The following is a 26315-nucleotide window of genomic DNA, read 5'->3' on the forward strand; positions in this document are numbered from 1 at the left end:
AGCAGTTCCCAGGAAGAAAATCACTCCATTTCCTCCTCTGCTTTCTGAGGACAGGATTCTGCATGCTGTTTTGTAACTTTTTTCTTAACCTAACAGTGCATCCTGAGCCTTCTAAACTATAGATGCTTGATCGTGTTCCCCATGATTAAGCTCCTGGGCTGGTTTTATGTAACCAGCTGGGCAATCCTTAACAATTCACTTTTATTTCTCTGGACTTGTGTCTCCACCTGTCAAATGAATGGGTGAGACTGTCCCCAGGTGACCTGTGAGGCCCAGGCTGGTCACTCAGGCTCAGGTGTGCTTGGTTCCGATTTGAGACTGTCCTGTCCCCACATCACATCTGTCCCCAGCCTTCCGCACATTCCCCTACCTGCAGATCTAGCTAGAGCTCAGGTTACAGCTTCGATTTCCAAGCTCCTTTCTGATTTGATAATGGAGCTAGAGGTAAGAGACAGCACAGACATGAAGCACAGACAATTAGGTCTGTCTGTTCTGGCTAAGCCTGCTCCCTGAAACGTCCGATAGTCTACGTGAGGAGGGGGCCCCCAGGCTCCGCTCCATCTCCTGCGCACACTCGTGCATCCTGCAGGAGAACAGAGTGATGACTGAGTGTAGAGCCTGCCTCGCCGCCCCCTGCCCCCACGACGCGGCTCACCACACACAGTGCAGATAGGGAAAGTGGACAGACGACAGCAGCTCACAGAAGGCCCGGTCAGTGATCCAGCAGAAGAGGGCGAGGGTCCACCAGAGGCCGGAGAAGAGGCCCAGCTTAAAAACACGCACGTTGTCACACCTGCCAGAGACGCAGAGAACAGCTCGCGTCAGTCCCGGTCTCCTTCTAACTCACTGGTCACTTCTCTGCCTCCTCACACCTCCCCAGCCCCTAACCCTAACCCTCCCTGGCCCCTTGGCACCAGGGTTCCCACCCAATGCCCCATTCACACAGGCCCAAGGATATAAACACTATATATACCCCAATGGTTCATAAAGCCACACTCCTCACCCAGGCCTCTTCTTAACTCCAGACTTGCAAACCACACATCACATTACGACATGTCCACCTGATGGCCAGTGTTGATCTAAATTTCAACATGTCTACAAAGAACTCCTGATCCTTTTTTCTGTTCAATATCCGTTCTCCTCCCGGCCCTCTTGGGGAGGGTGCTTTCAGGACCTCAGGCCAAGAATTCTGGAGTCATTGTTCTCTTTCTCACATACCCTACATCTAATTCATCATATATTTCAAATCCAATCTCTTTCCATCACCACCGCCTGGGTCCAAACTCCCTGAGTTATGACAACCACTTCCATCTGCCCCTGTTTCTATAGTCACCTCTCAACGCCCTGCCCAAAAGCCTCCCACATCTTCCCCTTTCCCAGACGGAAAGACAAAGTGCTCACAGTGCCACGAGGCCCAGTGTGCTGGCTTCCCTCTGTGCTCCACCCACTCCTCCCTACCTGCCCCACATTGGCTCTGCTCATCAAACCCCCCAGCAATCTTTGCCATTCCTCCAAAACCCCAGGCACGCTGCTCCAAGCCTTAGCACTGGCTGTTCTGTCTCCTGGAATGCTATTCCCAGATATCCATGCGGCTCGCCACCTCCCAGTTTTTGTTCAAATGTCCCTCAGTGAGCCCTTGGCTGAGCACTGTTCCTAACAATCGCACCACTTGTCTCCACCTCCTAAGTGACCCCCAAGCCCCCATCACCTTCTTCCCTCTAATTCTCTCTGTAGCAATGACAGCCCTGCCGATACTCTCTGGGCTTCATTTATATATCTCCAGCCTGTCTCCCCCACCTGGGATGGTGTCAGGCTCAGGGAGGCTCTTGGGACTCCTGAAAGAAACAATGAGCTCTTCCACACCCTGGGGCAAAGGGTTTCTGAACAAATCCCAACAGCTGGAGGCGAACTTCAGCAGCCGTTTTCCTTCCTTATTACCAAATTGCTCACAAAGAGGGGACTTCTTTTCCTGGGAAGAAATGCCCAGAGGCAGTTGGTGGCTGAGGGTCCTTCCACCCCTCCTTTGGGGTCTCTGTCCCTCAAAGGCCCCCACCCCAGTCAGTTCAGTTGCTCACTCGCAGGGATCAGTGTCTAACATAAATATGACCCCTTCTTGGGTGCAGATGTTATCTGTTCATATTTGCTGAGCAAGTTAATGGTGTCTAAAGTCTGACTTCCTGGTACCTTTCCCAGCTGTCTGATGGAAACATGGGCAAAAGCATCAGTGAATATGGGATGGACAGCAGGCTCAGAAAGACCTGCTCAAAAAAACAACCTGAAAAACTGTCAGTAGGAGGGTTACATGTACCCCTTGAAAAGATTTCTGAAAAAATTTATAGAGCCCCATGACATTAGTGACTGCTTTCCGGTTTAGTGACTAAAACAGAGATGAACAATTTCCATTTTCCCTTTCTCTTCAGCATATGAACAGGAATTAAAGGCATGGAGTAGATGAGAGGTTTTAGGGGAAAGTGTAGGGAGAGAAAAGCAGAGGTGAGGGTGTACATTATGGGTTCCCTGCATGGACAGGTGCATAGAAAAGAAGGCTCTCTCATGAGGGGCTGAAGAGGAGCTGCCGCAGAACTGGTTGGAAAAAAAAAGGAGAATGTGGTGTCCTAGGAATCATAGCAAAGAATGTTCCAAGGTTGAGGGGGTGAATTGTGCAGAGAGCTGGGAAAACAAGTAAGATTCAGGAGGACTAAAAAGTGATCAGTGGATGTACAACCAAGAGGGATTTGGGTATTAAAGTGGGCACAGAAGCCAGGTTAGAGTAGCTTAAATGAGAGGAAACAGATGGAGACACCTTTTAAATAAGCGTGGCTGTGACAGATGAGAGATAAAGGGTGATGGCTGGAGACAGATGTAATAGAGGCTAGGCTGGGTGTTAAGAGACAATGGGAGAGACTCAACAGGCTAATGGGAAGGATCCTTTGGAGACAGAGGGATGACTCGGTAGACAATTTACAGGAGTAAAATAGGAAAAGGAGAATGGAGGGGATAATCAGGAAGTAGAAGGACGGACCCTAGAGATAGACGGAGGAATACTTCCACGATGCTGCACGTTTTTGAGGTCATGATGAAGACTAATTAGCTGTAATGACGACTGGCTTTGCAGGGGTAAAAAATTTCAAGTATAGAATAGAAATTATTTCCTTTGTAATTACTTAAAAAGATTAGAGTATTAAAGGAAAATGTTTCCCAGCTTAAAGATCACAATTGTGAAGCAGAATTTATTTACTCTATAAAATCTGCCCCTTCATTCGCTCTTGTTTAGCTAATGTGAGTTTAAACGTTTCCCTTCCTTTGGCCGGTTTTGAACAAAATTATAGATTAAAACATATGAAACTCAGGAGTTAAAATGAAAACTAGATTGCAGTGAATTCTCAAGAAACATAGCTAAGTGGAGAACATTCTATTGACTTGAGGGCTAATATCAGCCAGCATCACTGGGCTATCACAAATCCATTCAGATATCTTCATCAGCAATCTGATGGTTTTCCAAAGAGCTTTAAGCTCTGTTAGTGTTCTGAAATGGGTCTCTTCCTTCCCAGGTCCACAAAGGGTACTCAAAGCCAGCAAGACAAGACAGGACAGTCCTTCCACTGCCGGCCAGCAAGTTTATATCCCCCTTCAACAACCACCTCTGACCTTGCCTGGTATTGCTGATAATCAAAACAACCCCCAGAGGCAAAGCAATGGTAGAAAACATATACATGTCTCCACTCAAAACAAAGAGTGAGAGAAAGCTGATTATACACTACACAGAGAAACTCTCACAAAGGGGGATAAATACAAGACTTCAATTAAGACCATCTGTGTCCATGACAATAAGCCATGAAATAGAGTGGATTTCTAAAAGGGGTACAGAGAAAAAGCATTTTCAAAGAGTATTACGATATGGGTAGTGATTTAGATGTGTTTTAGTTGGGGCTGAATAAGACAGTCATAAACACACACAAGAGCTAAACTACTTTTCAGAAAAACCCAAAGGAACTCTTTGGCCAATCCAATAATGTGTCTGGGTATCAACCTGAACTCTGCGCATACAACTTGACACAAGAAAATGTTTATGCAAACAGTAAAAGGCTTTACTTGATAGGTTGTAAGAAAGAAACTAAGCCTCAGGGAAAGTAGCAATGCTGCTTTATATACAGGTGTTCATTTCTTTTTCCTTCTGTGTATAAACGCAATAGCCTCTTTAGGACTTTGCTTTTCTTCTTACTCTTGTCATATGAACACATCTATTCTCCTTTTTGGGCTTCCCTGGTGGCTCAGTGGTAAAGAATCCACTCACAATGCAGGAAACACGGGTTCGATCCCTGGATTAGGAAGATGCCCCTGGAGAAGGAAATGGCAACCCACTCCGGTATTCTTGCCGGGGAAATCCCATGGACGGAGGAGTGGGGCGGGCTATAGTCCTTGGGGTTGACTTAGTGACTAAACCACACAACAACAACATTCTCCATTCTGCAGAATTGACTCTAGGCAGCTTGGTCTAGGCACTCACCAGGTCCTGAGATGTTCCTCCTAAGCTAGTTTTTGGATCATTAGAATACATTGCTTATACTCCTCCCTTCTTTCTGAAAACGAGATTAATATTTTGAACCAAATCATCCAGCTTGATCCTAATCCACAAGTCAGGGATGACTCTTTGCAAGGAGTAACTCCTCTTCAAAGGCAGTAAAAGAACCAAGAGTTGGTTTGTTCCGATCCCAAGGTCAGCCTGTGGGCCAGGGAGGAAGACTGGCACCCACCTCCTTAGCTCAGCAATGAGTAGCACCGTGCAGGGAAGCCCCAGGGTCATCAGAGAGATGTTGTTGATGGCGGGCTTGACAAATGCCAGGCACGTCGTAACTGCAGACAGGACGCAGACCACCACCTTGAACCTGCCCCTATGTGGGTGAAAGCAAACTAAATCCATTAACAAAGGGGGTCGTGTTTGTTTGTTAGATGTTGGCAGAGTACAGGCACTGATGCTGAGAGGGCAAGCTCAAAAGACATTCCACACAAAGTACCAGGAGCCTGCAAACCATTCTCCCAGCTCAGTTATTCTAGGAATTCATCCTTAGGAAACAATCAGAAATTTTCAAAATATTTAGGCTTGAAAACGGTTAAATTATAATCAACCTGAGCCTTTAAGGATAAGATGTGAATACTTGATTATTTTTAGCAGTACTTTCCTGTATTTTTTTTTCAGGTGTTTTACAGCATGTTTGGGCAAACTCTTACAACAAAGGGTCAGACAGTGAATAATTTAGGTTTTGTGGGTCATAGGTTCTCTGCCTTTGCTACTCAACCCTGCCACTGTAGACAATAAGTAAGTCAATGGGCATGACTGTGCAACAGTAACACTTAATCTGCAAAAAACACACAAGCCACCTATGTGGCCAAAGATGTAGTCTGCCCACCCCTCTTCTACAAGGTGAACATGTATGACTTCTATAAGAAAAACAGATCATTTACAAACCAAAAAGCATCCTAGATTAAAAGAAAAAAAATGCCCATGTGTCTAGCACACAAGTCTAAAATCCTGGTATCTGCATTGACTGACAATCTACAGCCTCTTATGCACTGGAATTTTGTGTTAAGTTTCAGACATGAGAAATGTTAGAAAAATAATCGATACCATCCTTTGGAATCAAAAATAACTGATAACAGCCCTTCAGTGAAGCTGCTTTCAGTAGAAAGAGCTAGAAGTGGAGACGTGACCCTGGACACGTTGCTTTCCCTCTCCCTGGGACTCTGCTTCCTTATCTATAAATTTCCTATCTAGTCTGGACTACAGGATCTCAAAGGCCCACATCCATGACTGAAACTTAGGGGCACATGACTTTCCTGAAGTTTCTGTTATTCCTCATTAGCACCATTTACTTTGGCCAGGAGCCCTGGAAAGCATCACCGTTAGGAAACTAATTTGAATGAAATTCCATTAGAAAGAAACCAAAGTGCACGGAAACCTTCAAAATACAAGTGTATCTTGTAAAGAGGAAAACCATTTATCATCAAGGCTCAGGAAATCATTGATCAAGCTGCCAACTTTCTGACTGGAATGAACAGGAATTGTAGCCCTGAACTTTGACCAGTGGGAAAATATATGTACGTGGGAAAGGATCCAGGCAGCAAATCCTCGGGAGAATTGTGTTTTTCTCCTGGTCTTGGCCCCGGCATCCTTCAGCTACTAGAGAAGTCTGCAGCTTGGCCTGAGTACAGTAGTGTCACACAGCCCCAGGTCCCCACCATATGCCTGGCCCCTGGGGACCCCCCAGTAACTCTACCACTGGATTTGAGGTTCCATGATATGTCAAGGCTTTCTGGTCATTTGGATTAGATAAACACATAATTATGAGCTTCCCTGGGGGCTCAGCGGTAAAGAATCTGCCTGCAAGGCAGGAGACCACTTGGATTCCTGGGTCAGGAAGATCCCCTGGTGAAGGAAACGGTACCCACTCTGGTATTCTTGCCTGGGAAATCCCATGGATTAAGGAGCCCGGAGGGCTACAGCCCATGGGGTCACAAAGAGTCGGACACAACTGAGTGACTAAATAACAACCACAGCAAACACATAATCAGATATTTTCAAACTGTACCACCTCCGTGTCCGATGGTTTAGGACCCAGATACAGAACAACAGAGTGAGTCAGAACACACGTGTCCAGTGAGACCCACGTATGTTCACGTTCTGCCTCCATCACTTAGCAGCCTATGGGATTTTTGGCAAGTCACTAAAACTCCCCAAGCCTCAGGTTTTCCATATGAAAATCAAGACACCTGCCCTGTAGTGTTCTTACAAACATTAAGGCACTCAACACAGTGCCTGATACAATGGTGTGTGCTAATAAAATCCATTCTTTCTGTTTTTATGACCATGATTTGAGAATAAATGTTATTTTAAATAATATTATTGTTGAAAATGTCATACTCAAGGAAAAGCCGACTGAGCTGATGCTGCAATCAGAAAAGCTCTCTGTAGTCCTGCCAAAGGTTTCAAAGGCAGAGGGCTTGATGAAACATGCTTTCTCTAAGAGGAACATGGGCAGACACCTCCCTCCCGCTCCCCAGAGGGTGTGCAGGAATGCGCTTCTGGAAGGCGGCTCAGCCAACGAAGACACCATGTGAATGCATGGTTCTGCAACTGGCAGAAGCCAACAGAAGTCCCCAGAGGTCCCGAGGACAGAGAGAGCTGGGAAAACCCAGGAGGCAAGGGGCCCCCACAAGGTGTTCTCTAAACATCCCCAACTGTCGCCTCTGGTCCTGTTTTCAACTTTGCAGCCCATGATCAGCTCAAACCGAACACAAGGTTGGCGAACTACACCTTCTTCCTGTATTCCCCAAACCCATTTCTAGCAACCCAATACCATCATCACCATATTATTATAATAAAGCTCTTACTATTGTTATCATTCAGTTCAGTTCAGTAGCTCAGTCGTGTTCGACTCTTTGCAACCCCATGAATCACAGCATGCCAGGCCTCCCTGTCCATCACCAACTCCCGGAGTTTACCCAAACTCATGTCCTTCGAGTCGGTGATACCATCCAGCCATCTCATCCTCTGTCGTCCCCTTCTCCTCCTGCCCTGAATCCTTCCCAGCATCAGGGTCTTTTCCAACGAGTCAACTCTTCACATGAGGTGGCCAAAGTAATTGTTATTATTAGCTTCCCTTTAAAGAGATGGTTTTTAACCCTGTCAGGCCCTTAGCCCCTTTTTTCATATCAAACACTTGGTAATGCCCATTTTCTCTCTTCTGAAGTGAAATGGAATTTATGGATGATAAAACTTTCCATGACTGTGACCACCAAAAACATGTCCACAAACTCCCCAGATGGCCGGCATGGGATAGATATATCCCTGGAGAAGATTCACTGCTTTAAACTCCCCTTTAAGGCTAAAATGGGCTTCCCTGGCAGCTCAGCAGTAAAGAATCCACCTTCCTGTGTAACAGACCTGGGTTCAATTCTTGGGTCAAGAAGATCCTCTAGAGAAGGAAATGGCAACCTACTCCAGTATTCTCACCTGGGAAATCCCTTGGACAGAGGAGCCTGGAGGGCTACAGTCTATGCGCATCACAAAAGAGTTGGACACAATTTAGCGATTAAACAACAACTAAAACGTAACCTGTTTGGAACAAGCCTCTGATGTTCACAGGATTCCAGCATTTGGTCCTGGAAGCTCCACCCCTGTCATTTCCTAAGTACGGAGTTGATATGGCCCAGAGAGTCTGAGATGACCACTCAAGTTACCCAGCAGAGAGAGCAGGATAAGCAGATCCCAGCCTGCAACCTTGCTATTCAGGATTCAAAAAATAAACTGGATCGTAAGGTGAGGGCTATCCCTAGATTTTGTGGACAAAACATCTTAAGGACCACAGCAGGATAACTTCTTTAGAAAATGGATACAATTCACCTACAACAGTTTGCTTTTTTCTCAAAACAGAAATTTCAAATTAGAAAAAATCAGAAATGTCAAATTATTAATAACCAGCAACAGGTGAGTGCATATCCCAACAATTCTCCAGACATCCTAGGCAAGATGAAAGATAGCTCTTTTTAGAAAATCCCACCAATTATTCCTATTTACTATTTCTATTCCTACTCAGCTGAAGCTGAACCTCCAATACTTTGGCCACCTGATGTGGAGCATCAGCTCATTGGAAAAGATCCTGATGCTGGAAAAGATTGAGGGCAGAAGGAGAAGAAGGTGACAGAGGATAAGATGGTTGGATGGCATCACCGATTCAATGGACATGAACTTGGGCAAACTCCAGGAGATGGTGAAGAACAGGGAGGACTGCCATGCTGCAGTCCATGGGGTTGCAGAGTCAGACATGACTTGGTGACTGAATAACAACAACAATTCTTATTTACATTCCCCTGATGTTCTGCATATTCTTTATCTTCATTAGAATACTAATACTTCATTAATACTAATACTTATCTGTATTAGCCATTTATAATAATTGCTAGCACTTAGTGAGTGTTTACTCTGTCACAGACACTATGCTATATGCTTTATATGATTTTCACATATGTTTCTAACCCCTGAGTCAGATACTTTTACTATCTCTTCTTTATAGATAAGCAAAATGAGGCACCAGAGTACAGAAGAAAAAGTGGATTGTTACTCAAATCTAGATCTGTCTGATCCAAAGTCACTTAACCAACACACAATCCCCTCTTTTCTCCAGAAATTTCACACTGGAACCACTATTAATAAGCTTTTTTTATTTTTTATTTTTTTTGGTCACACCATGTAGCATGTGGGATCTAGTTCCCTAACCAGGGATTGAACCTGTGCCCCCTGCATTGGGAGTGTGGAGTCTTAACCACTGGACCACCAAGGAAGTCCCCTTAGAGGTTTTTAGAAATATTCCAGCAAAGTCTAGATCAGGAAAAAAAAAAAAGGTGGGGTGGTTGGGGAGAGATAAATGGTTACTATCACATAAGTTCAGGCAGCTAACTACTCAATCCCCAGCCTGCAGAATTCCTGGTGTTGCCCCGAGATCTCTGGTCTGGCATGCCATTCCACACCAGAGATGCTGCCTGTTTCCACATCACGAGGTGAAGTCCATGCTGAATGGTCTGGCCTTCTTTCCTTCTTGCTGTCCACACCACTGGCAAATTGAAGGTCCACGGACACAGCTGAAATCCTTATTTACAGTGAGCTACCTCTCCTATGACATTCACCTTTTCTTCCTTTGCTCATGAAAACGATCAATGTTCATTTTTATCCTTCAATTAGCACACACACCTCAAATCCTGGGCAGCAATCTCCATGTGCCGTTGTTATGAATGAAAGCTGACTGAGTGTTCACCATGTTCTCAGTGCTCTATGAGCTTCTGTTTGCAGGATCATCTAACAAGAATCCTGCAGTGAACACTATTAGTCACTCAGTTTTACAGATGAGCGAACAGAAACCTCAAGAGTCAAAACAAGTTATACGGTTTTTTTTTTTTTAAAACAGGGAATCTAGGAATCAAACCCAGGTGATCTGCAAAGCCAGGGATATAGACACAGAGGGTTCTCAGAGCCTCCATGGACCCTCCCCAAACTGAAGACAGGGGGTCCACCTCTTCCCCTGAGAGAGGCTGCTGAGTGCAGGCGATGGAAAAGTCCCCAGTGGTCAGACCGTCCTGCCTCACAATGTGTTTCATTACTAAAGTTGTTAAGTTTCTGTTACCACAGCATTGCCCCGTTTTCTTCTCTCTTGCTCCCACCAAGAAACAAGAAAAGAACAAGATTCTCTATTATGAACTCAATAAACACTGTCCAGTGGAATTTCAAACCCAGGTCTCCAGAGCACCAGAAACAAAAAAACCCCCTTATTCCCATTTTGTCAGCTTCTCACTCTGATCCCAGGGCTTGAACACTCAGATCTAAGAGCAAAGTGGTTCCTTAACTCTCAATATAATGAAAGTATGCTCCCAGAAAGCATGGAAGTAAGTAACTGGTGGGCATCTTTGGAGACAACAGGAAAAGCCAAAAGGTCAGGGGTGTGTTGCTCAGGCGGAGGCAAAACATCCCCTCTGGTCAAGCCACCTCGCGCCCCTGCCGAGCTGCATCCACCTCCACGCTTCCCCTCCTCCGGCAGCTTTCTGATCACCCCAATCTCTCCTGAAGCTGAATAAGGAAACAAAAAACACAACTGAAACACAGCAGGTTGGCCTAGCCTATCTCTGATTTCTAAACTACACGTCCTGCATTCGGGAGAAGGTTTCCGCACCAGGGAGACCATATTTCATCTAAGACCAGGAACAGCTTCCTTTCCACTTGAAGATACTCCTTTTCGCTCAATGGTGTTTAAAGATAATACTATTTAATTCAAATCCTGCTGCCCAGGGTGAAGATTGTACAGCTAATCCATTTAAAGTATGTTTTCTTGGGAATGTTCTGATGGTCCGGTGGATAGGACTCAGCAGTTTCACTGCCAGGTCGCAGGTTCAACCCCTGGTCGGGGAACTAAGATCCCGCAAACCACACAGTGCAGCCAATGAATGAAGAATGAATGAATAAAGTGTGTTTTCTTCTTACCTCATTTAATAATGTATTTTTTAGTATTAAAAACTAACGTGCACTTTGTAAAAAAAAAAATTGTAAAACAGTACAGATTAAAGGTAAAAGTGAAAGTTCTCTCTCTACTCCCATTTCTAAGAATAGCCCAGTGGTAGTAGCTCCTTACCCTCTAGACACGTTTGTGCATATCTGAAGACATACAGTCAAAAAGAGGCTTCATTCATTCTAAAATGAGGGTGTCACACATACAGTTCTACAATGTGCTTTTCGAAGCCAGCATGTTTCATGGATGTTCTTCCACCTCCATCCATAGAGAACAGCCTGCATCTCTAATGGCTGCCTCACTCCTAGTCCCATTCAGGGTACCAGGAAAACTACAATGAACTCTTTTATTTTTCCAGTATAGTTCCTCCATGGGAACACACAGCTTACTTGATTGAATCCATATTTTTAGATTATTTATCCATATAGCGTGCATGCACACTCAGTTGTGTCTGACTCTTTGCAACCCCGTGGACTGTAGCCCATCAGCCTCTTCTGTCCACGGTATTCTCCAGGCAAGGATACTGGAGTGGGTTACCATTTCCTCCTCCAAAGGATCTTCCTGACCCAGAGATCAAACCTGCATCTTCTGTGTCTCCTGCCAACGATGGCAGGTGGATTCTTTACCACTAGCACCAACTGGGAAGCCCATTTATCTATATATATTTTAACAAAACAGTGTGTACAGAGAAATGTATGGGTCATATGTTTCTAGGAGCATTTCTCATCTTTATGCTGTTGATGTCTTCTGTTACTTCAGATATTAACAAGAGTGCCTCAGAAAGGTCCTTCCCTGACCAAACTCAAAGTCAGCACTCCAAGTCACCATGACTCCCTTACCGGCTTCATTTTTCATCATAGCACTTTCACACCCTAACATTATATTATTTGTTTATTGATTCATAATCTCTCCAACTTCAATATAAGCTCACTTAGGGTGGAGACCTTGCGTTTTGTTTACTGTTATATCCTAGTGCCTAGAAAACTTCATTGTAAGTGTCCGTAAACTATTTACTGGATAAATAACCATATAAGCATAACACAATGGATATTAAAAGGCATCTCTTCCTAAAATTCTGGGTTTTCAGCTTGAATGTGTATGTATATGTGTGTGTGTTGCTATATAGATCTCATCAGAAGCAAACTGACACAATTTGAATACTATAGTATCTAGGGCTCCAAGAACCAGTCCCTCAGTGGGCATTCTACTGTAAACATATAAAAGTAGTGGAGCTGGGTCGCCCCCAAGAAGATGTTCTAGCAGGAAATCAAAGGTCTTTGAACAACCATTCAGTCTTTTCTCCCCCACTGAACCTTCTATTTTGCCAGTACCAATAAGGGAGATATTTGACTTTGTGTTCTTAATGAACATTAGATAAATTATTTCCCTGAGTATATTAAAATTACCTCTTAAATCTGGCAGAATTTTTCCTCTGACAGTGTAATCAGTGGATATTAAATATATGCTAACGCTCATCACTAGGTTAGACTCAGTAGGGTATGATATTTGTTAATATATACATTGTCATATGGGGTACTGCACCTAGTAGTAAATGCAAACATTTAGTACAAGCTTACCTGTCATTGCGAAAGATCTTCGGTAGATACCTTCTGGGGAACCACATGGCCAAAGCACACATCAGAACCCAAAGGATTGCAAGTTCATCTAGCATCTGACCCAGGAAACTAAGGGTTGCATGGAAGTAGACGGATCCAATTCCTAGAATCAATTACAGCCAATAAAAAAGGAGCACAGAGAAGAACAGACTCACAAATTCAACACACCGATTAAGGACAGCCTTTTCATAAACGACTACCGAAATGACCAAATCACTCTGTCTCTGAGAAAAGAAGTTGAAGGAAGAACCTACACCATCAAGGCATACAGACTTCACGTCTAGAAAGAGGACGTGAAGCAGGGCCCAAACACCAGCACATCAGAACTTTAATAACTGCACACGTACAGTGTGTCTTCACCCACTGAGCCTTCATGGGAACACACAGTCAATCAAAAGTCAACATTCTCTCACAGTTAAGAATTCCTAATCGGCCTGTGGAAGGAAATAAAAATTATACAAATATTTCCCAGAATTACGAAGGATCAAACATCTAGAATTTGTTTGTGTTTTTTTTTTTTAGTCCTTTAGAAACCACGGTTTCATCCGAATACAATTGTTTCACAAGACTTTTCTCAGAAGTTCACATAAAACTGCATTGGCACAACACCAGTGACTATTATATAAATGAACTCGCAGGTGCAATTAAGTGCTAATTATGGTCAACCTTGTTATCAAGCCCATATTCAAAAGGGTCCTCCTTCTGGCGTCTAGGAAACAACATAAAAGTTTGCTAAGAGGTCAGAGTGACTTTGGTTTACAAAGGGGTCAGGGAGTGCGCAAAGTTCCACTTCCTCCCTTTCAGCCCATTCTCGCAGACGAATCCACTTACCCACTACAACTAAGAGAGTCCATATTAAGTAGATGCCACTGTTGAAGCACGTCGCATACTGACGAAATAAGCACATGCAGATGGGCGGTAAAATGAAAAACAAGACGTTGCTGATCTGGGGGGAGAGGGGGGATGAAAAACGAAAAGATGAATAGTAAGTAAAAGGGCAAAAAGTAAAGCAGCTTGTTCCCAGCATGTCCCTGGTAAACGCAGATGAATGCGGCCACACATCTTTTTTTTAACAAGAAAAAAACGCACAACTAGGGAAACTTACAGGAGAAGGCAATGGCACCCCACTCCAGTACTCTTGCCTGGAAAATCCCATGGACGGAGGAGCCTAGTGGGCTGCAGTCCATGGGGTCGCTAAGAGTCGGACTCGACTGAGGGACTTCACTTTCACTTTTCACTTTCATGCACTGGAGAAGGAAATGGCAACCCACTCCAGTGTTCTTGCCTGGAGAATCCCTGGGACGGGGGAGCCTGGTGGGCTTCCGTCTATGGGGTCACACAGAGTCGGACACGACTGAAGCGACTTAGCAGCAGCAGGGAAACTTACAACTTCGTTAGTAACCATTTTAGGGGGATACATCCTGCCTCTGTGATCATAGGAGCAGCTATGAAAAGACTGGGGCTTCCCAGGTGGCGCTAGTGGTAAAGAACCTGCCTGCCAATGCCCGCCAGTGCAAGAGATGTAAGAGACTTGGGTTTGATCCCTGGATCGGGAAGGTGCTCTGGAGGAGGGCATGGCAACCCACTCCAGTATTCTTGTTTGGGAAGTCCTATGGACAGAGGAACCTGGCAGGCCACAGTCCATGGGGTCGCAAAGAGTCAGACACAACTGAGCATGTACGTACACACACACACACACACACACACAAAAACACTGCCATCTGAAAGCTGCCCAGGGTCCTCTCTTGATGTGAAGAATCAACAACTCTTTTTCTGCCCCATTATGAAGCATCCTAATTTACCTGAATAATCATTTTTAAAGATAAGGCCTGCACTAAATAATGGTAAAATTTTTTAAAAGAATAGTTTCACAAAGAATGCGAAGGATCAGACTTGTTCTGCTGCTGCTGCTGCTGCTAAGTCGCCCCCCATAATTTTCTGCCAGCCAGGTCCTGGGCCCATGTGAGGGCAGGGAGTGCCTTCCTCATTTCCCTCTTGTCAGTTTTCTCACCCCAAGCCAAACCTACTTTTAGGTAAAGATCAAATTTGTAGCTTTAAAATGGCACCATTTTATCTTTCAGACTGGATTTGAGTCTATTATCTCTTCGTAAGTCACCAGGCTTTTTTAAAAAACCAGACTGTACAACCTAACTCTAGAATCTCACCTCTAATTTTTTTTAATTCCTTTTTGTCTATCTTTTTTTAACTAGAGGGAGTCATAGCCAATTCTTTTTTCTCCCAGATTTTTAAAAACTGAGGTAAAATTCACACAACAAAATTAACCATTTTAGGAGTGTATAGTTCAGAGCAGTTAATACAATTGTAACATGCAATCATCACCTCTATCCACTTCTAAAATGTTTCCATCACTCCAAAAAGAAACCTCATATCCATGAAGCTGCCGCTTCCCCTTCTCCCTTTCCTCAGTCCCTGGCAACTACTAATCTGTTTTCTGTCTCCACAAATGTACTTATTCTGGATATTTCATAAAAGTGTAATCATGCAATAAGTGACCTTTTGTGTCCGACTTCTTTCACTCAGCATACTGTTTTGGAGGTTCACCTGCATTGTAGCACGTATCAATACTTTCTTCTTATGAGTAATATTTCATTGTATGGATACCACATTTTGTTTATCCAATGTCCTTACACTAACAGTGAACAATGCTGCTATGAATATTCATGTCCAAGGTTTTCAGTATTTGTTTTCCATTCTCTGAGTTATATCCCGCACAAGCTAACATTGCTGGATCATATGGTAATTGTATGTTTAACTTAGAAACCACAAGACAACTCTCCACAATGGCTGAACCATTTTACACTGCTACCAGCAAGGTCCAAGGGTTCTTATTTTTCCACATCCTTGCCAACACATGTTATTTTCTGAGGTTTTTATTTGCTTTACTGGTTTAATAAGGCCATCCCAGAAGGTATGAAGTGGTAGGGATAGTCAGCTTCTTTTAAAGTTTCACCTCTAATTGAAGAGTAAGGAGCTCCGTGGGAAGGACTGGGCATGCAGAGGAGAGGAGATGTGCAGAATGTTTAAACAACAGCTGTGTCTAAATGCATAACACCAATGAGGAAGAGTGAGGGAGGGGCCAAAAAAGACTAAAACCTTTCAGAGATAGGAAGATGGAGTAGATGAAGTCTGGAAAGCCAAGAGCATGGGGGCTTTTGAAAGGAAAGACTGGTCACCCATATTAGACAACAAAGAGCGGGTCTCAAAGGAACCAAGAGGGTGGGTGCCCAAACTGAATGAAAGGAGCCAGGGTAGAAGGGCTTTCCCAGACCTGGAAAGTCACACTGAGGCACAGCTAAACAAAATGCATCAGCAAACCCCAGAACTGGAGGCGTAGTGCGGGTAGACACTGGCAACATCGGTAACCAATGGACGCCTCTGTCACCATCTGGGAACAAGAGGGGATGGGAATGACAGTCTTTAGAAAGGAGAGAAGGATAGTGTAGAGAGAGAGAAAGAACAAGATCTTTTGTCGGGGTGGGATAGGAACAAGGCTGCTGCCTTTGGTTAAAGTTCAAGACAAATCCCTCATAGGGCTGCATCCTTCCGGAAAAGGGGGTGCCTTGCTCCAGTTGGCCCATTCTGATGGGGACCTTTTTCTCCTTCCCCCCTTGGAGCTACTGGCAACCCTGGGTGAGAGTCTGGATAAACAACCACAGCAGTCCCAGGCGGTATGCAGTGTCCACACTTGGGAATATAGCCAACTCTCATTTATTTACTAAAAAGCAGATAAGGAGGGATTCAGGACAAGGCTCTGTGTAATATCACAGCCTTTAACTTTCCATGGAGTCATTTAAAGAACCCAAGATCTTTAAAAAAAAAAAAAAAAAAGGAAAGAAAAAAACTCAGATCTTTAAGAGTTAAAATGAGAGACGTTAACAGTTGGACACAATTGAGCTACTAAGCACGCATGCACGTGAGAGATGTTAAATGTTTTATAAGGGGATGTTAAGTAATGGCCTGGAAAGGCTCCCAGGCTAGCCAAGTTCAGAGAGGCAGTTACCCACAGAGGTGGGGCCAGCATCCAACCACTCTTTCCACTGCCCAAAGCTGACTTTTTTCACCTCCAATCCATGCATCCACATTCTGACCACCTTGGCTTCATGCTTCGATTGGCATTTGAAAATTCTGAACTGCATCACACACTGTGCACCTATGACCTTTAGGTGATTTAAACATTGCTCTCTGTTTTGTTAAACATAGAGGTAGAAGGAATTAAAGGTGAAAGGGGAAGGAGGAGAAAAATGGGACTGTGATACTATAGGTAACTTTCTCCTCTCATGTACATGAGTATGTTCTCCGTGTAAGAAAAAGAATACATAACAAAGGTAAAGTCTGCCTTGCTATCCTCCACCCTGGAGATATCCACTCTTCTCAGATTCATAATCCTCAATTTCTTTGCACTTATGTAAATACATATATATCACATATTACAATATTGTATTTTGGAAACTTCCTTTTCTCATTCAGCAATACGCCCTGCTAACCTTTTTATCTTAAGTCACAGAGATTTATCACACTTGCTGAGGGTACTGCAGAAGGCAATACTTTATTGAGCCACTCCACTAATGGTGGGAAGCACCACTGATTTATAGCCCCACCTAACAACGCTGGGGAATATAACACAGCTTTTTACCCCAGTACAGTCATTCCTCTATATCCATGGGGGATTGGTTTCAGGAGCCCCTTGGATACCAGACTTTGTTGGATGCTCAAATCTCTTATATAAAATAGCATTATATATGCAGTATGCATATAACATACACACATCCTCCTGTATACTTTACACTGATTGTAAAGTATAAATTTACACTTTACAATGGGAAAACAATTTTTCCACAGATAGGGGGAGGGGTGGTTCGGGATGATTCAAGCATACCAAAGGGTAGCGGCTGTAAATACAGATGCAGCTTCGCTTACTTGCCCACTGCTCACCTTCTGCTGCCCAGTTCCTAATACGTACTGGTCTGCGGCCCAGGATTGGGAACCCCTGTTTCAAATCATGTCTAGATTACTTATAATACCTAATACAATGTAAATGCTATGTAAATAGTTACAGGTATACAGCAATTCAAGCTTCCCTGGTGGCTCAGACAGTAAAGTATCTTCCTACAATGCAAGAGACCTGGGTTCGATCCCTGGGTCGGGAAGATCCCCTGGAGAAGGGAATGGCAACCTACTCCAGTATTCTTGCCTGGAGAATTCCATGGACGGGGGAGCCTGGTGGGCTAAAGTCCATGGGATCGAAAAGAGTTGGACATGCCTGAGCAACTAACACACAAGCATACAGCAATTCAAGTTTTGCTTTCTGGAACTCTCTGGAATTTTCTTTTCCAAATATTTTCAACGCACACTGGGTTGAATCCACAGATACAGACCTATGGACATGGAGAGCCGACTGTATATGTTTATTGCCTCAAATCCTCTCAGTCTCCTTTGCTTCAGCCATGTACAACCATCTATGGCCAAGCTGTCCCTTAAAAGGCTTTTTCAATCTATGTTAGCACTAGCATTGTACACAGTAATGACTTTTAAATTTACACACGATTCACAAAAACATGAGATAGTTTAATACGCCTCCAGTGAAATTATGATACCTCAAGTATTTTTAATGCCCATATTAGAAAGAGTTCAACTTAGAAACACTATTTAACAGATAGTTCCAAATACCCCTGAAATCTCATTATTGCTTCTGTACAACCCATCTACCAATACTTGCTGGCCTCCACCATGCCTTTTTAAGACATAAATCTATGGGGACTTCCTTAGCAGTCCAGTGGTTAAGACTTCACCCTTCCCTTGCAGGGGACATAGGTTCTATCCTGGTCAGGGAACTAAGATCCTGCATGTTGCACAGGAAAAATTAAAAGAAAAAAGTCATCAATCTATGAAAAGGAAAAGCCCAAATTAGAGGGAGATGCTCCTCAAGACAAAAAGAGGAAGGAACTCCGAAAGAAATGTGGGAAAGCAAATGAGTCGTGGTTAAAAAAGATTCAATGGCTCCATCTCTACTGAGAAAACGAAACTTCCCCTCAAAGTTATGTAGCTCACTGAAGTTGAATAGTTCAGCCAAGTGGTATTTTTTAAAGCCCATTGTTGGATTATCCTTTGGAGAATTGGTTTGTTTAGTGCCTGCCTAACAGATTTTGTTCTAATTAAAAGGAAACCACAATTTAAAAATTTATTATTTCCTGAGAGAGTTCCTCATTCTGTGACATTTGCACCAAAATAATCTCAGGAACACACTGCAATCTCATCCTGACGCATGCGATCGTGCATTTTCCCAGACAGAGGGCAAACACTGACAAAGCAACCGGCTGTAAATTCTTCTGAGCAACAAGTTCATTAATAGCTAACAGACATTACCCTGGCTGAGGAGACTATGTATCTTAATCGAACACGGGTTCCTAATGATCCATTCCATTGTTCCCTTCCTGCCTCTGGGATGACCAACTGTCCTAGCATGCCTGGCACTGAAGAGGGCTTCCCAGGATATGGGACTTTCAGTTTGAAAAATGGAAAAGTCCCAGGCAAACCAGAACAAGTTGGTCACCCAGCTCAGAGGCCTTCCTGCAAAATCCACTCACCTCCCACAGTACACCACCCAAGCAGAGGACTAACAACACCTCGAACTGGGGTCTCTTGCAGTGCAGGCAGATTCTTTACCAGCTGAGCTATGAGGGAATCCCACAAACAACACCTTAGCCACTTGTATGTATATACCTCTACTATGGTCCTTACCACCCAGGTGACTATTTGCGGGTCTGGTACCTGTGATAGGCACACAGTTGCCCAGCAAGTGGGTGGCTAGATGGATAGATAGAGAGACTGATAGATTGACTGATAGATAATTCTGCCCTAAAGAGAGTGGGCTGTGAGCTTTGGCATATAAAGGGAACTCCACTTATCTTGATGATGGGGGCAGAGCTGAATACGGGAGGTGACAGACCGTGGGCTGATTTTAGGCATGTATTTTTCTTTGCGACTCTTTTTCAGCACCAGTTCATTTCCTTCTGTTCCCCTTGGTCCCCAACAGAATTCCCAAAGGCCAAGCTAAGTGATTAAAACACAGACCCCACTTTCCTCCAAAGCTGCTAGGTCTTGGATCTTTCTCTGACTGTGACCAGGCCTTAAAACTTAAAACATAAAAAGGAACTTAATTCAATAAAACTTGTATGTAGAAGAAACAGTACAAAACGTGCACAGGCAAAAGGCTGTGGAAGGGCATGATATGTTCTTGGAAGAGATATTTGGGCTTGGCTGATGCAAAGGATTTAAGGCAATGGAGATGTGTGGGCACCAAAAGCAAAATGCTCTATACTCCCAAACATTGCCAGTGAGAACACAAATCAGAGTACTTTCTCTGGTGGACCATTAAACAACAATCACTAGTCTTCAAAGTAAATATTGCCCTCGACACAGCAATTTCCTATCTAGAACTAGTACTTCGAGAAGTACATCCAGATGCCTATTTGAGGACATTCATTGCATAACTGTTCAGAAACCAAAAGAAAACAATAAACAGGAACTGCCCTAAATGTCCATCAATATAATAAATTGACTGGTCAATCCATTAAAGGGAATACTATATAGACACTGCAAAGAGGAAAATAATTCTACACAATCCAATATGGGATTACCTGCAAGACAAATCAAGTGAAAACACCAAGGGCTGGAAAAAAATTTGGTTGCGGTGTGTATATACACAGGCCTCCCTGGTGGTTCAGACAGTAAAGAAACTGGCCTGCCGTGCAGGAGACCTGGGTTTGATCCCTGGGTCAGGAAGAATCCTTGGAGAAAGAAATGGCTACCCACTCCAGTATCCTTGCCTGGAGAATTCCATGGACAGAGAAACCTGGCAGGCTATAGTCCATGGGATCGCAGAGAGTCAGACACGACTGAGTGACTAACAGTGTGTATATACATGTTGCACATGTATTTTCTATGTTTACACAAACACATGTGTTTTTTACATGCTTATAAAATGTCTGAAAAGATATAGAAGAAAGGGTATTTTTCACTTTATAACTTGCATATTTTTTTTAACCATGATCATGTTGTTACTTTTATAATAAACAACAACAATGGCAAAAAACTACTTTAAACGACTTCCCTGGAGGTCCAGTAGTTAAAACTGCACTTCCACTGCAGGGGGCCTAAATTCCATCAATCCTTGGTCTGGGAACTAAGATCCCGCATGCTGCAAGGTTCAGCCAAGAAAAAATTCCAAAACTTTTTGTCCCATATCCACTACCATGACTAGCCTAAAGATCAAATGGTCCCAATGCAGGAGTTTTAAGTTAAAGAATGACTAATAAATACCTATACTGTGCTAAATAAATTTAAAGTAGCTACAATGGCATTTGCATCTTCAAGGGCAGTATCTTAGTAGGGTCAAATGGACCATCCAAGTTCTAACTCTAGATCTGCCATTTTCTTGACCTTAGCGAGTTTCAAAATCTATCTAGGCCTCAGTTTTCTCCTGTATCAACTGGATGTAATAAACAGCACCCACTGCTGAGGGTGACTGTAAAGGACCCTGGGGAGCTTCAACACAGCAAACAACTAGTGGTAGCCAGGAGTGACTGCAGTTGTAGTAGTGACAGCCTACCACCAAGATCCATTAAGAAGGTTCTAAATCACCCGTGAGTCTTCTCCTGGTTTTACATTTTCAATTTTTTCTCAATCAGTAATGATTATTATTTTCTTGTAAAATAGATAATTAGGCCTGCTGCCTTACTCTGAGAATTTAATGAGATGAAGGAAATGGCAACCCACGCCAGTACTCTTGCCTGGAAAATCCCATGGACGGAGGAGCCTGGTAGGCTACAGTCCATGGGGTTCCAAAGAGTCGAACACGACTGAGCGACTTCACTTTCACTTTATCACCAAGTAGCTCACTGTCTTCCCTAATACAGGAGTAAGATAAGCATGGGTTTCTTCTGTGACAAGGATCAGAAGATAACTAAGACATGGGAAGGAGAGGAGGAAATGCTTTTTGCTAAATTCTTTGGAGCTACACTCTATAAAGTCTGATGACTGACTTCTTCTCTGAGATCCTCAGTCTCCGCACTTTGCTAAAGCAAATTCTGTGGTTTACAAGTATGCCAAAGAACAAGGTTTGTCAGGGGGACCAACAGAGCTAATCAGCCACAGATGCTGCAGCTGAAGATCAACAGCTCATTTCTAAAAAAGACTTTAGCACTCACAGCTCCAATGGGACCAGATTAAAAGTAAAGACAAAAATAAGCTCTTCTCATCCAGCACCCTGGGGGAGACTTGGAGCAGCTATACACTAACTTTTTCCGCCGAATAACTAGACCTGACTCTACTGGCCTCAGACACCACAGATAATTACCTTGCTGGGTATGTGAGAATCTGTCCCCAGGCTGTCATTTCTTCTCTAACTGGTGAAATCCTTAGTAGTACTCTCCACTTACAAATGGAAAAACTGACTTACTGCCTTTGAAAGCCCCCAGCCCTGCTCCGGTCCATCCTCTGCGGGCATCTGTCCACACCCGACAGCACGCTCTGAAACAGGCTGTACAATAGGGGGAGGGTGGCCACCTCTGATGACTGCATGTGTCACAGCTTCTAGGGGCAGCAGAGGACCAGGTTTCCTTGCAGAATTAACCCAGTCATTTAAAAAAAAAAAAAAAAAGGAATGTTTGCTGGGAGGGCAGCCCAGGAATTCAGCACTGAAGGGAGGGAGAGTGCAGGCCCTGGATCATGGTCCCAGCTCTGCCAGAAATGACCGCAGGGCAACTCCCCTCTCCAGAGGCAGTTTCCTCAACAGTGAATAGAAGGATGCGGACAAGCTCATGGAGATCCCTCCAGGCAATAAGCATTGACTCGAGCTCAGGACCTTCTCTCCAGCAAATCAAAGGGGAAAATCCTAAAGAAGAAAGTCAAAATTCACAGTGACTCTCATACCAGGAGTTGCTGTTTTCCATATTACAGCAGTGAAAAGATAAGCTGCAGAAATGACCACACAAAGTCTCACAATTGGAACCACATTTGGACTTAGCAAAAATAATAGACATTTCCTTCCCAACTGCAGGCTTGGGCTTCCCAGGTGGCACAGTGGTAAAGAATCCATCTGCCAGTGTAGGAGACGCAAGAAACACAGTTTCAATCCCTGGATCAGGGAAATGACAACCCACTCCAGTATTCTTGCCGGGAAAATTCCATGGACAGAGGAGCCTGGCGGGCTACAGTTCATGGGGTCACAGAAAGTCGGACAGGACCGAGCACACACACACACACACACACAATTTCAGGTTTTCCCTCCCACAAAATCTAAAAGCACACAAGATTCTGCAATGGGGCAGTTTCCTCTTGACAACAGCTACAGACCCAGACAAGTCCAGAAAGCATACACACACACACACAGAGATCACTCCCAAATTTCCCTTTCACTTCTCTGGCTTAATAACTGCACAGAGCACAGGCCTAGGGAAATTGATCTAGGGGCTAGTGTGAGGCTCGGTACTAAAGGCAAGAACTCGTAGTAATTAACTTGATTCTGGCCCCATGTAACTCGACCTATTATTGATGTACGTGGGAGGTGGGGGCAGCGCCAACCTTCGGAGTGGGCCCCGCCCCACAGACCTGCCTGGAGGTCACCCCCTTTCCCCGACTCCTAGAGCAGGTACTTGGGGGCAAAAACCGCACAATGCAGCCCAAGTGCGTCACACCACAGAGATCCTAAGGGAGGAAGGGAGTAGTCCCCGCGGTTTCACCGCTCCCAACTGACCCAAACTGGAAGAATGGGCTGACACGGAGCACCAGCTCCAGGACGGGTGGGGACCAAACAGGACAATAGAGCCATCAGAAAGAAATGACCAGAGAAGGAGGATGGCCCAGATGTCGGGGACAGAGACTGAAGAGGAGGACAGATGGAAAACTGGAAGGCGCGCAGGGGAGGGGGCGTGGGTCGACTCTGGCCGCGGAGTGAAAACGCCCCAGATACACACGTCGACCAGGGTCCGGGCTCCAGGTGCGGCGGCTGCGCTGGGGGACAGCCCCCTCCCGCCAGCCCGGCTGCCATCCCCGCTCCCGTGCCCCGCACCGTGTTGTAGAACTCGGCGATGGCAGGCACGATGGTGTAGTTGTCCTCGCACCAGTCCACCTCCGAGCTGCCAGCCCGCAGCTGGTCCCACCAGTGCGGGGCGCTCATGGCCGCTCTGGGGCATTGGAGCAGAGGCTCCCGCAGCCGAGAGGAGGCCAGAGCTGCTGCTGGAAACCAACGGTGGTGGTGGTGGCAGCGGCGGCCGCGGCTTTATGTACCACGGGACAGCCGCCGGATGTGGCGCCTCCTGGGCCGGCCTCTCGGGGCTCCGCTCCTGTCCTGTAGGACGTGACTGGCTCGCGGACCCCTCCCTAGGCTCCGCCCCCTGGGGGAGCCTGCGGGACCCAGGGCCGGCCACGCCCTCCCCAGAGGAGGGATGTGCGGGGGCGGGGGGCAGGAGGGGAGGCGGGACCGGCCCCCTGCACCCGCCTCTAAATACTCCTGTTCCCAGCAGGTGGCAAAGGCTTTGACAGGCCTGCCCCCGCCCACCTTCCGGCTCAGACTTGCAGGCGCCCCCTACCCTCGTTAAGCGAGTTGTGACAGAGCTCGCTCTGGCAAAACTTAAAATTAAGGAGGAAATCCAGGACAGGACCCTTACGGAATCTTGGGGAAGTTTGCTCAGACTTGCCTGTATGATGCCTGGGACACCCACTCTCACGGCGGAGAAAAGCCCTCAGTCCCTCCGAAGTCAGTAAGGGATTGCTTGGTGTGGTGGGCTGGGGCAAGAAGACCTGAGGGACTGGAGTGAGGGACCAAGGACTCTCCCGCGCAGCCTCTGTCACCCAAACCCTGGTGGAGTGCTGCTGCAATTTTGAATACTTTCCTGCCCTCCGTCCCTTGGACTCCAATGCTAGAATAAAGTCTTCTATTACCCAGCAGGTCAAACTTCAGCTATTTGAACCCCCAAAGGATGCAGTGTGACAGGTATGGCACCTCCAGAACACCCCAGGTACAAGAGATGATAACGCATATATTGCACTTACCATGTACCAGGCACTTGTTGAAGAGTTTCCATGTGTCACTTAGTGCTCCCAGAGGGGATCCTAAGAAGTGGGTTCTACTGGCAATGCCATTCTAGCTAGTAAGTGGCCAAGCTAGAAATCAAATTCAGGATGATCTCAACTGTGCTCATAACTATTTTGCTTTTGTTGCTGTAACTGTTCTACATGAGGTAAAAGCTAGGTGGGCCCCAGGGTGAACGGCTGGTTCATCCCCTGTGGACAGATACTCCAAAATAGCAGGAGTGAAAGAGATGAGCCCTACCCAGATAAAAGATAAAAGATTACATATCCCTCATTCGAAAAGTCAAGAGGATCTTTCTGACTAGACTTGCTCAGAAAGGTTCCCTGGAGGTAAAAAAAGGGAGGGGCTGCCACCCCATAGTAAATGATGTTGATATCCATGGTCTTCTTTGCTAGAATCCATCTTGGCCAAGAGATACGTGCACACACATGGGAGAACCCTGAGATACACCAGATACAGACGCTGAACCTGGCAAAGCAAGATGATTGGCTAAAGGAAACCCAAAAGAAATGCCCCATAAAAGTGACTCAAGCTACTGCAAGGATGTGACTCTCTCTCTCTCTGAACCTGCCTGTGTGTCTATCTGTGTGCCCTTTTCCTCCTAATAAAACACTTTACTTGTTTCGCTTCTTTCTGTGTCTATGTGGAAATTCATTTCTACACAGCTGACGGGCCAGGGCCTTGTCACTGACCACCGGTCCCTGGTGGTCTAGTGGCTAGGATTCAGCACTCTCACTGTCAAGCCCTGACTTCAATCTCTGGCCAGAAGCAGAAATCCTGCTTCAAGCCTCTGCAAAGCTAATCTAGACCCACTGATTCCTGGAGAAAGAAAAAGCCAATTGTTTTGGTTGGTCATGGCTCTCATCCTTCTTCCTTGGTCAGCTTTAGAAATTCAGCTCAAGATAGCAGTGGCAAAAGAGGCCCTGGTCAGGTGACTGTCACTAGGATCTCCTTGCTCCAGCCTACATGGTACCCTGAAGGCCAGCACCTCCCCAGGGCCTGACCTCTCTCTGACTTGACTCTCTGCTTGGACCCTGGCTAGTGTTCCAGGGCCTTATGCCCCCAGTGTCCATCTCCCACAGGTTCCTGCACAGCAATTTGTTTATCTTTCCAGACCTCCATCACTGGTAGAAACTGCAAGCCCCAACTCCTATACTCCAGGAAACCCAGCTTTCACCCCTGGGAGCCAGACCACACTTCTCTTTTCAACTTTGTCCCAACTCCTATCCTGTCCTCTTCCTAGACAGCCAGTTCCACTGTGTCCCAAAAAATAAAACTACCATATAACCCAATAATCCCATTCCTGGGCATATATCCAGAGAAAACTATAAAAGGTACATGTACCCTAATGTCCATAGCAGCAAGACATGGAAGCAAACTAAATATCCATTGCCAGATGAATGACTAAAGAAGGTGTGGGGTGTATATACATAAACAATGGAATATTAATCTGGCATAAAAAGAATTAAATACTCCTATTTGTAGCAACATGGACAGACCTAGAGATTATCATAGTAAGTGAAGTAAACCAAATAG

The 26315-nt window shown here is 45.1% G+C and overlaps 1 protein-coding gene and 1 long non-coding RNA gene across 19 annotated transcripts in view; one reads left to right on the forward strand and one right to left on the reverse strand.

Annotated features, from left to right (window-relative positions):
* The window catches only part of ACER2 (alkaline ceramidase 2), a 71533-nt gene that overhangs the window by 38035 nt on the left and 7183 nt on the right, over positions 1–26315 (reverse strand). For 14 of the 18 annotated variants that reach the window (XR_014056287.1, XR_014056293.1, XR_014056286.1 and 11 more), the window contains exons 1-5: positions 23757–24039; positions 13499–13613; positions 12629–12770; positions 4755–4892; positions 656–793 (exon numbers count right to left, since the gene is read on the reverse strand). Coding sequence is in view for 11 of the 18 variants with exons in the window: in XM_081498847.1 (XP_081354973.1) it covers positions 656–793; positions 4755–4892; positions 12629–12770; positions 13499–13613; positions 23757–23864 (641 nt within the window). In the remaining 7 variants the exon portion in view is untranslated. Of the gene's footprint in view, positions 1–655; positions 794–4754; positions 4893–12628; positions 12771–13498; positions 13614–22043; positions 22581–23230; positions 23279–23756; positions 24040–26315 lie in introns of those variants that run through there. The other 4 variants (XM_081498933.1, XM_081498869.1, XM_081498889.1 and 1 more) reach the window with 4 other exon arrangements.
* Positions 23420–25409, forward strand: LOC145509737 (uncharacterized). Its single transcript, XR_014056377.1, has 3 exons — positions 23420–23684; positions 24636–24680; positions 25175–25409. It is a non-coding gene; the product is annotated as an uncharacterized LOC145509737 (long non-coding RNA).

This window comes from Giraffa tippelskirchi, chromosome 1 (genome assembly GCF_054371585.1).
Source record: "Giraffa tippelskirchi isolate mGirTip1 chromosome 1, T2T-mGirTip1v1.2.pri, whole genome shotgun sequence".
NCBI lineage: Eukaryota > Metazoa > Chordata > Mammalia > Artiodactyla > Giraffidae > Giraffa > Giraffa tippelskirchi.